General features: G+C 43.9%; 2 protein-coding genes across 2 annotated transcripts; both read left to right on the top strand.

Moving 5' to 3' along the window:
* The first annotated feature begins 341 nt into the window (after nt 1-341).
* Nucleotides 342-3848, top strand: LOC127306568 (rsm22-cox11 tandem protein 2, mitochondrial). Its single transcript, XM_051337227.2, has 12 exons — nt 342-538; nt 637-914; nt 1017-1090; nt 1168-1262; nt 1740-1837; nt 1986-2069; nt 2150-2230; nt 2324-2428; nt 2502-2597; nt 3035-3114; nt 3278-3366; nt 3453-3848. The coding sequence occupies exons 1-12, from the start codon at nt 403-405 to the stop codon at nt 3806-3808; spliced, it is 1572 nt and encodes a 523-aa protein (XP_051193187.1). The 5' UTR covers nt 342-402; the 3' UTR covers nt 3809-3848.
* A 1965-nt stretch (nt 3849-5813) lies between these two features.
* On the top strand, nt 5814-10287 carry LOC127306560 (5-oxoprolinase 1). Its single transcript, XM_051337219.1, has 2 exons — nt 5814-6040; nt 6336-10287. The coding sequence occupies exon 2, from the start codon at nt 6387-6389 to the stop codon at nt 10140-10142; it is 3756 nt and encodes a 1251-aa protein (XP_051193179.1). The 5' UTR covers nt 5814-6040; nt 6336-6386; the 3' UTR covers nt 10143-10287.
* The last annotated feature ends 870 nt before the right edge of the window (nt 10288-11157 follow it).

The raw sequence follows: 11157 nt of genomic DNA, 5'->3' as shown, positions 1-11157 counted from the left end.
CAACAATTAAGAATATTTTCTCTAAGATGCAATCCACTTACAATTGGAAAAATCTTGGTTGGAAGCTATATACAACTTTCAAGTACGACTCAGGGCACAATCTAATGGTTTAGGAGTCGGCTGAGCTCCAACTTGAAACTTGGTGTGCTGAGCATTAGCAAACTGTTTTTAATTACTCGAGATTGGATTTTTAGGAGTGGATTTCAGAAACAATTAGGGTTTCTTTTGGAAATATACATGCACTTACTGACTCCCACTCAATCTGAGCCGCTAGCCTATCATCGAACGGTGGACTGCAGGCATGTATCACCGCATTTCTTACTCGCTCCTAAACCCTGAGATTCCCCACACTGATAGAAGAACAGAGTCGCTCAGCTCTGAACGCCGCCGCGAGAAAGAGGCATGGCGGCCGCACTGCTGCCGGAGACGGCGTCGCGGCTGCTGACTCCGGAGACCCTCCGCACGGCGGCCAAGCAGTCTCAGGGCATCCACCTCGTCCCCATCTCTCTCCGCCGCGCCATCAAGCGCTACCTTCGCGGTAACGCCCCGTCTCACCCCTCCCTCCCGTCCACCCACCACCTGCTCGACGAATTGCTCACTACTAACATGTTCAAGCCCACGGCCATGCTCGCGCAGACCAGGACAAGACGCACATGCACAGAAAGGTGCTGCTGCTCTCGTCCTCCTTCGAGCGCGCAAAGGGCACCGGTGTGGAGCTGGCTGCGGCGGCCACCCGTGGGGCGCTCATTGACGATCCCCACGCGCCTGTGGGCGCTGAGCAGCGGACCGCGCGGTGGAAGGTTCGTTCTGCCTACGGGGATATCGGCCTTCAGTACCGTGCGGATGAGACGGTGGCGTATGTCGCCTCCCGCATGCCTGCAATCTACGCCGCATGCCACCGCGTGCTCCGTGAGGTCCAAGAACCACCAGGCCCCGTTTGTTGTTGTTCTTACGTCCCCAGTGAGTTAAATTTCGCCTGTTGGGATGTTTTGGTGGACTGAAGTGCGGCTTTGCAGGTTCGTCGGAGATCACCAGATTTTGCACCTAAGAATGTGTTGGACTTCGGAGCGGGGCCAAGCTCAGCACTTTGGTGCGTAGAACTAATTGATATTTATGAGTAAGAGTTTCAGTTTACACAACCTTAGTGTTGTTGCTTCAAGAATGCAGGGCAATGAGGGCAGTGTGGCCGAAGTCAATAGAGAGGGTTAATTTGATCGAGCCCTCCAAAGAAATGCAGAGAGCGGGACAGACCCTTCTTGATAGTAAGCTGAGATTTTTTTTTTTTTTGCTTACAATGATATCGGGATGATGTGATTGTTTAATAGGAGTAGTGTTTTCAGGTAGCATCTGAGTTGACAGTATGTTAGAATCTGGTTAACGATATGTTATGGAATTGAAAATGATTTCATAACGTTATGATGATGGATCCAAAAACCAGAGCTATATTACCGCAAACTTATTTTAAAATTGGAAATGTAAATTCCATTATTGTGCTCTTGTGTAGGTAACTTGGATTAGCATTTATTTGTCATCGCTTACCATTCCCATAGTGACGCTTTTAATGACAAACACTGAGATTTGCTGATTGCTTTGTTAGTGCTTTTTAAATTTCAGATTTGTCTATGTGCTGATAAATGTTCTTTATACTGTTTGCTCGTTTATATGTTGAAGGATTTTCCGCTTCCTACAAACTTTACTGATAAATTTATTGACACTGTTTACTCTTCAAACATTTATAGATTTGAAGGGATTGCCACTTATCCACAGTTATGGTAGCATCCAAGAGTTGAACCGCAGCATCGAAAAACATGAGAGAGGCCACGACCTTGTAATATCAGTAAGTCCTTTGACTTGTTTCCTTTGTAATGTGTTCAATGGACATTGCAATTGAAGAACTACTTCAGATCATGCTGTATTGAATTGTTTTCTATTATAATTCCTTATCATGTTTCAACCTTCATTGAATATTTTCCCTTGCTGTGTAGTCTTACGCACTAGGTGAGATTCCTTCGTTGAATGACCGTATAACAATTGTGAGGCAGCTTTGGGACCTAACAAAAGATGTTTTGGTAATGACCCCTTCTCTCTCATGTATGTGCACGCTTACGGGAATGTTCTTGTGATTCTTTTAAATGTTATTCATTGTTAGGTTTTGTTAGAGCCTGGAACTCCTCAAGGGTCAAAGATTATAAGCCAAATGCGCTCATATATCCTTTGGATGGAAAAGAGAGTATGAGCCCGCTGCATGATTCAGTATTCAGATATTTAACATATTCCTTGATTATGTAACATAAAAATAACGTAATATTTTTGTGCTCCCTAGAAGTGCCGCAAAATCGAGAAATCCACATCCGGTGCTCCAAGTGAAACTAAGAGCATTGTTGCTCAAGAAGCTTTGCTGAAAAATGGTGCTTTTGTGGTTGCCCCGGTGAGTTGAAATTGCAAGTGCTCCAATCTCAGTTTGTGTTTCCGGATAAAACTAAATTCATACTCCATATCAGTGTCCTCATGATGGTCGGTGTCCATTGGAGAATTCAGACAAATACTGCCACTTTGTTCAGAGATTGGAGAGGACATCAACACAACGTATCTACAAGGTTCCTTATCTTTTCCACCCATTCTAGTACTTTTATGTCTTTCTTAGGGTGCACTCATGTCAATCAGTTGAAAGTTTTTACGTACCATACATCTGAATCACTTGAGCTATTCAACAACGTCACGAATTTTATTCTATGATAAAAAAATGTTATGCTGAACATGAGTTGCATGTTATTTTGATTGGTAGTTGCTGCATGTAGGATAGGCTTCAGTGCTCTCTCAAAATCAGTACATTTAGCACTGGATGATTGCAACTTATGAATCAAATCTTCATATACTTTAATGGTTGTGGTTTTCACTTTTGAAGAGCTCAGTGAAGCATTTCCTTTGTCTTTACTTTGTAAGATCTAGAAAATTACTTAACACCTCTCAACAAATAGCTGAAACTTCGTTATTATTAGGCTTTTAAATTCCCTATTTTTTATGCTCACTGCAGAGGTCAAAAGGTGTGCCTTTGCGTGGTTTTGAGGACGAGAAATTCTGTTATGTTGCTTTAAGAAGGGGCAAGCGACCAGAGTAAGGGTTTGCGACTTTGAAGTCCAGATTTATCCAATCACCACTAACTCTACACTCAATCACTCATATGCGATTCTCACTTTGCTTAGATTATCATTGTTGTATGCTCCTGAAAGTATATGCTGGACTTAATAATAATAATTCTTCCTTATCTCTGAACTAGGGAAGCTTGGCCACTCGATGGCATGAAATTTGATACTCTTAAAGAACGTCATGCCAAGAGAAACCCAGAAGATTTTATCATTGACTATGGTGATTATCTATTCATGATTATTCGGCTGGTCTTTTTCATGTATGAATGTTTTGAAAATCATGTACGCTCTGTGCTTTTTGCTCAGATGAACAATTTCCAAGTGAGGAAGATGAAGAAGCTGTTGCTGGCGATGAGGACAGTTCGGTCCCAGATGACAGTTTGGTCCCATATGCTTCTGATACACAAGAATTAAGTCTATTCCATGAGAGTGGAGCAGAGGAGGAAGACGAACCCATCCGTGCTGGTCTTGGAGGAGGTTGGGGCCGGATTATATACAGCCCCATTCGAAGAGGAAAGCAAGTGCAGATGGATGTTTGCCGTTCTACCAAAAGGGATGCATCCGAGGGCGCATTCGAGCGTGTCATTGTCACACAAAGCAAGAACCCCGCCTTGCATCTCCAGGCCCGGAAGTCACTGTGGGGTGATCTTTGGCCATTTTAAGCTACACAAGCTTCAAGCTTGGTTGTAGCCATAGGAGCTCCGAATCTGTTTAGTGGATTTAGTCTGTGAAAGTGGAATGTGGTGCTACTACTAACTTTTGCTTCATTGGTTTTTTTTGGGAAGGTTTTGCCTTATCAGTATATTTATCTGCAACAGAGCTAGTTAGCAAACTTGGTCTCAAATTCTCCGTATCAAGGATGTGCCAGAGTTCTGAGGTTGGAACTCTGCAGTATGTCAACGCTCTTCATCAACAATGTAACTCATCATTGTATAATAATTACAGCTAGTAGCGTGAATAACTCAAGGATGTGCCAGACCTCAACTTTCTGTTTATTATGATCAGATTTGCGTGAATATCTTGATACATTTTTACACCTCAAGTAATTTATCATCAGGCTGTGGTTAGAAGCTCCAGGGGTTTGGGATTGACTGAGCCAACCACGCAGCCAGTTTTGTTCAATTCATAGGATTGTAAAGACATGCTTGATTTGCCTCAGTGGACTTCTGTATAACATATCAAAAATCAAGATGACCAATGGCGTGGATACATGGAAACCTGGCATCATCATATTACTCTTTAGTGGAGACCATACTTCGTTAGAACCCCAGCAGTAGAAGCAGGATCAGCCTGCTGACTTCGCACAAGATTTATTGCAACCGTAAGGATTCTTATTGAACAACGTATCAAGCTTACTTTCCATGTACGTAATTCTCTCCAATGCGAAGTATCTTCTTAATTCTTATCGTTCATTATGAGAATAATATAACCCAACTTACTAACTTAGTGACCATAGTGACTTAACCCAACACCTTACGGCAAAGAGCTAACAATACAGCATGCTGAAATTTTTGTTGAGCGGTACACAAAAATCAAGCAATCTATTTTAGAAAAAGACACCAAGGGCTGCAAACATGCAAAACTCTTTTAAATAAAAATCAATATGCATTTTTTTTTGTAAAGATTACTTAACAAAGTAAGGCACGGAGGTAGCAATTGCACCATGTCTAAAAACCTACTCACTCCGTTTAAAAAATTGAAGTTCTAGAATTTTTGTAAGTCAAACTATCTTAAATTTGGCCAAGTTTGTATAAAATATACCAACAATCTATCACACCAACTTAGTTCTATTACATTCATCATACAATATATTATATTTAAAAGATATGAGTTTGACCATAAATATTGACACATTGTTTTTTTATGATTTTGGTTAAACATAAATACGTTTGACTTAAAACAAACATATAACATCAAAAGTTTTGTAACGGAGGGAGTAGCTAGCAAACTGCGTGAATTTGTTATCATGCTAGTCTCTCCGTAGGAAACGTTTGACCTTTTAGGGTCAATAATGTACATCCTTGACTATGCTTTTTTAATTGGGATTTGCTAAGTTCTGAGTAGCAAGCTGGGTTGTAACTGGATTTTTTTTTCCAGTTGCAATTGAATTTTTTTAGTTGTAAGTGAGAATGCAACTAAGAAAATACAACTAATTTTTTTTATCCACACAGTACATATATTTGCATTGAGATTCTTCAAATCAACTAATATAAGAAGACTATGATACTAGTATATGATACCATGCATTATGGAGATAGTAACATGTAGTAGTATCATATACATGATACTTCTATATGATACTATGCATTGTGACTAGTCTAAGACAAGATGAGTACACAATCTACTAAATATAAGATGCATGATATCACATATACTCCAAAAGTAGTAACATAGAGTTGTAATATATACCATGTTACTACTACTCCCTCTGTCCAAAAATAAGTGTCCCAATTTTTTATACAGATGTATCTACAACTAAAATGTGTCTAGATATATCCGCATCTAGATAAAACTAAGACACTTATTTACTTATTTATGAACAGAGGTAGTATATGTTACTCCACGTTATAACTAATCTCATGTAGATCTATCTAAACAAAAGTGATGCTCGTTTATCGAAAGAAAAAATGACGATTTTTGTGTGCGAAAACAACCCCAGGAAATAAGAAAAGCCACCCCTAGCCAAGTCCATATCCTCTTCCTTCCTTTTTCCACTTCGCCTCTCCACTTCTCCAGCAGTCCACCAGTCTCGACGGCCACGGCGGCGCGGCCACCACCACCACCAAGCCTACTTCCGCCGGGCTCCCAAACTCTCACGCAACATCGTCGCGCACTCACCGCCGTACACCTCCTCCGGGCTCCTACCATCGGAGGGGAGCACGTCAGTCTCCAAGGTATTCTCCTCCCACAGTCTTCTTCCTCCCCATATCTACTGGACTGGAGTGAAGATCCATCCCGGTTTGGGTTGATTCCTTCTGCTAGTAACATGCCCCAACTTGCTTGGATCGTTCCAAGATTTTTGTTCTACTCTTCTCCCTTTGGCATGAGCAATCTAATCTATAAATCCTTCTATCCGGGATGAGATGCTCGAGTTCTTGCAGTTCACTGCCAATTACTAGCTTGCTTCGTGGCGGAGCACCGGTAGCAAGTTGCGAATTTTAACGAAACCCTGCTGTTTGACGCTCGCAGGGGACTCAGATTCCTGGCCTGCTGATCGCGCAGGCAGGGAGCGGGAGGAGGATGGGCAAGTTCAGGTTCTGCATTGACCGGGGCGGCACCTTCACCGACATCTACGCCGAGGTCCCCGGGAGGGCTGAGGGCTACGTCATGAAGCTCCTCTCCGTCGACCCGTCCAACTACGACGACGCCCCCATCGAAGGGATCAGGAGGATCCTGGAGGAGTTCTCGGGCGAGACCATCCCCCGCTCCGCCAAGATTCCCACCGGCATGATCGATTGGATCCGGATGGGCACCACCGTCGCCACCAACGCCCTGCTCGAGAGGAAGGGCGAGAGGATCGCGCTCTGTGTCACCCGGGGCTTCAGGGACTTGCTTCAGATCGGTAACCAGGCTCGGCCAAACATATTTGACCTCAAGGTCTTAAAGTCCTCGAATTTGTATGAGGAGGTGGTCGAGGTCGATGAGAGAGTTGAACTTGTTCTTGACGGTGAGAGGGATGATTCTTGTATTGAAGGGATCTCAGGTGAGCTGGTCAGGGTGGGGAAGCCGGTTGATGTGGAATTGTTGAAGCCTTCACTGAAAGGGTTGCTTGACAAGGGGATACGGTGTTTGGCGGTGGTGCTGATGCATTCATACACGTATCCCCATCATGAGCTTCTGATTGAGAAACTAGCTCTGGAAATGGGATTCAAGCATGTATCTCTGTCTTCGTCGTTGACGCCGATGGTGCGCGCAGTGCCTCGGGGCCTTACAGCCAGTGTGGACGCTTATCTAACACCAGTCATCAAAGAGTACTTATCGGCATTCATGTCAAGGTTCGATGGGGGAGCTGAACCAGTGAATGTGCTGTTTATGCAGTCAGATGGTGGTCTTGCCCCGGAGAGCAGGTTCTCTGGGCACAAAGCGGTATTATCAGGTCCTGCAGGTGGTGTTGTTGGCTACTCGCAGACCTTGTTTGGACTCGAGACGTCAAAGCCACTCATTGGATTTGACATGGGAGGTACATCCACCGATGTGAGCCGCTATGATGGAAGCTACGAGCAAGTTCTTGAAACCCAAATTGCTGGGGCAATCATTCAAGCTCCCCAGCTTGACATAAACACAGTGGCTGCTGGTGGCGGGTCGAAGCTTAAGTTTCAGTTTGGGGCTTTCAAGGTTGGGCCAGAATCTGTTGGAGCACACCCTGGTCCAGTTTGCTATAGAAAAGGTGGTGAGCTGGCAATTACTGATGCTAACTTGATCTTGGGAACTGTCATTCCTGAGTACTTTCCATCCATATTTGGTCCTAATGAAAATTTGCCCCTTGATTATGAGGCTACACGGAAGGCATTTGAGGATCTTGCTGTTGAGATCAACTCTTACCGAAAGAGTCAGGATCCATTAGCAAAGGGCATGACAGTTGAGGAGATAGCTCTTGGGTTTGTCGATGTTGCAAACGAGGCAATGTGCCGACCTATACGCCAATTGACAGAAATGAAGGGGCACGATACCAAGAACCATGCACTAGCGTGCTTTGGTGGTGCAGGTCCTCAGCATGCATGCGCTATAGCAAGGTCCTTAGGCATGTCTGAGTTACTTATTCATCGTTATTGTGGCATACTGAGTGCATACGGGATGGGCCTTGCTGATGTTATTGAAGATTTGCAAGAACCATACTCTGCTGTTTATAATGCAGATTCTGCCAACGAGGCATCTCGAAGAGCAGCTCTTTTGGTAAAGCAGGTGAAAGATAAGCTAACAGAGCAGGGATTTGGAGAGGAGAGCATCAGGACAGATTCATACTTGAACTTGAGATACGAGGGAACTGATACAGCAATCATGGTTAAACAGCCTGAGAAAGAATCTGGATGTGATTATGCTGATGAGTTCGTGAAACTGTTTCAACAAGAGTATGGCTTCAAACTGCTACACAGAAAGATACTCATATGTGATGTGAGAGTCCAAGGTGTTGGCGCCACGAACATTTTACAACCTCGTGAACTGACACCAATATCAACCAAGCCTGTGCAAGAAAGTTCATGTAAAATTTATTTTTCATACGGATGGCAAGAAACTCCACTGTACAAGCTTGAGAATTTGGGTTATGGTCATGTCTTGGAAGGCCCTGTGGTTATTATGAATGGGAATAGTACAGTGATAGTAGAAAAAGATTGCAAGGCTATCATCACTAAGTATGGTAATGTAAAAATTGAGATCATTGCATCTCTGAGCACTGTGGAAATATCAGAAAAAGTAGCTGATGTAGTTCAGCTTTCTATCTTTAATCACCGGTTCATGGGTATTGCTGAACAGATGGGTCGGACACTTCAAAGAACTTCCATTTCTACAAACATAAAGGAACGGCTGGACTTCTCTTGTGCTTTATTTGGTTCAGATGGTGGCCTTGTTGCAAATGCCCCGCACGTTCCTGTGCATTTGGGAGCCATGTCTAGCACTGTATGCTGGCAGCTTAGTTATTGGGGTGATGACCTGCATGAGGGTGATGTTCTTGTAACGAACCATCCATGCTCTGGCGGTAGCCATCTGCCAGATATCACAGTTGTCACACCAGTGTTTAATGATGGTAAACTGATCTTTTTTGTTGCTAGTAGAGGTCACCATGCAGAGATCGGTGGCATCACTCCAGGAAGCATGCCTCCTTTCTCAAAATCCATCTGGGAGGAAGGTGCTGCCATCAAAGCGTTTAAACTTGTGGAAAAGGGTGTTTTTCAAGAGGAAGGAATAGTTCAATTGCTGCAGTCACCCCGCTCTGATGAATTTACCAATCATAAGATTCCAGGAACACGCAAGATTGAAGATAATCTCTCCGACCTCCGTGCTCAGGTGGCAGCAAACCAACGGGGAATAACACTTATCAAAGAACTGATAAATCAGTATGGCCTGATCACAGTGCAATCTTATATGAATCACGTCCAGAAAAATGCTGAGGTAGCTGTGAGAGAGATGCTCAAGGTAGTCGCATCTAGAGTCGAAAAGGAGACTGGATCTTGTGTTATTGAAGACGAAGATTATATGGATGATGGCTCTGTGCTCCATTTGAAGCTCACCCTTGATTCTGTCCGAGGCGAGGCTACCTTTGACTTTGAGGGCACCAGTCCTGAGGTGTACGGTAACTGGAATGCTCCTGAAGCGGTAACAGCAGCTGCTGTCATATACTGCTTGCGATGCTTGGTGGATGTAGATATACCCTTAAATCAAGGTTGCCTAGCTCCTGTGAAGATCATCATTCCTAAAGGCTCATTTCTTTCACCAAGTGACAAGGCTGCAGTGGTTGGCGGCAACGTGTTAACCTCCCAGAGAGTTACAGATGTTGTGCTGATGGCGTTCCAAGCCTGCGCCTGCTCTCAGGGCTGCATGAACAATTTGACATTTGGAGATGACACATTTGGTTACTACGAGACTATTGGAGGTGGCTGTGGAGCTGGGCCCAGCTGGGGTGGTACAAGTGGTGTTCAGTGCCACATGACGAACACAAGGATGACTGACCCGGAGATCTTTGAGCAGCGGTACCCTGTTCGTTTGCACAGGTTTAGCATCAGAGAGAACAGCGGAGGTTCTGGTTTCCATAGAGGAGGTGATGGCCTTGTAAGAGAGATCGAGTTCCGCCGGCCTGTCGTTGTGAGCATTCTTTCCGAGAGACGGGTGCATGCTCCGAGGGGACTGAAGGGAGGGGAAAACGGAGCTCGTGGCGCGAACTATTTGGTCAGGACAGATGGCCGCAGAGTTTACCTTGGAGGGAAGAATACTGTCACGGTTAATGCTGGTGAGATTCTTCAGATTTTCACTCCTGGTGGTGGAGGTTTTGGCTCTCCTTGATGACGTTCTTGTGGACACTCGTCCACTTTTCTTCTGTATTTCTTTTAAATAGAATAAAACTTGCACAGACATTATCTGGTACAGATCCCAGCTGTTATTAATGCTTCTGAGTCATTAGTGCTGAATAAATCATGATCATTGCATACTTTGCTCTACTAGTGTAAGTATTCATTTGGCGTCACTGTCTAGTCAGACTGTTTGAGTGTTGACAATGAACTGTGGTGCTTGTTTTCTTCCTGCATCGCTCAGGCTGTGGCCCCGTGTTGTCATCTGGGAGTGGGTTGTCCTGTCCACGACTGTACCTCAGTAATCGCAATCAAGTTTGTTTACACTCATTACCTCTGATAGATAAACTTACTAGTTGACCAGACATTGTACTCCCTCCGTCGTGTGAAAGATGTCTTAGGATGGAGGGAGTAGATCAGATCGAAGAAACTGATACCAACACGAGCGTAGCCAGGAAAACAAACCCTTGGTGTCACTCCTGTAAGTTCAGTGGTATCATCGCATATTTGTAGCGCGTTTTATTAGTTTTAAGGAAGATTAGTACAGTAGAAATAATTGGTGTCATTTGACAACATGGATAAAACTAAAAGTTACTTCAAAATTCTTGGAAGCCGACTTCACCTTATGCATCTGTACCTCTGGCAAAAACAAAAACCTATGAATCATACATGACAGACTTGCACTGTTCGAAAGACAGATGCCAGAATGCTGTTTCAATGTCATCATCCTATTCTCAAGGAGGAGGACCAATACCACAAAAAGATAAAGCTGGAGAACTATTGACCGCCACGCCGTTAGCACCAGCAAGGCATTATCGTCAAATCCATAATATCTAAATAGGAGCAACCCAATTGAATTCTCTCAACATGCAAGCATGCCACCTCATCGGCCCACAATATCAAACAACTCATGTCCACATCATCACATGCATGTATCAATCAGATGGTGCCATTTATTATGTTTTCTTTAATTTTTCCAAGCCGGGGCTGCAACGTTCAACGGGCATATA

Source organism: Lolium perenne, chromosome 1, assembly GCF_019359855.2.
Source record: "Lolium perenne isolate Kyuss_39 chromosome 1, Kyuss_2.0, whole genome shotgun sequence".
Taxonomy (NCBI): Eukaryota; Viridiplantae; Streptophyta; class Magnoliopsida; order Poales; family Poaceae; genus Lolium; species Lolium perenne.
Note: the sequence above shows the minus strand (reverse complement) of the source record. Positions and strands in the feature narration are given on the sequence as shown.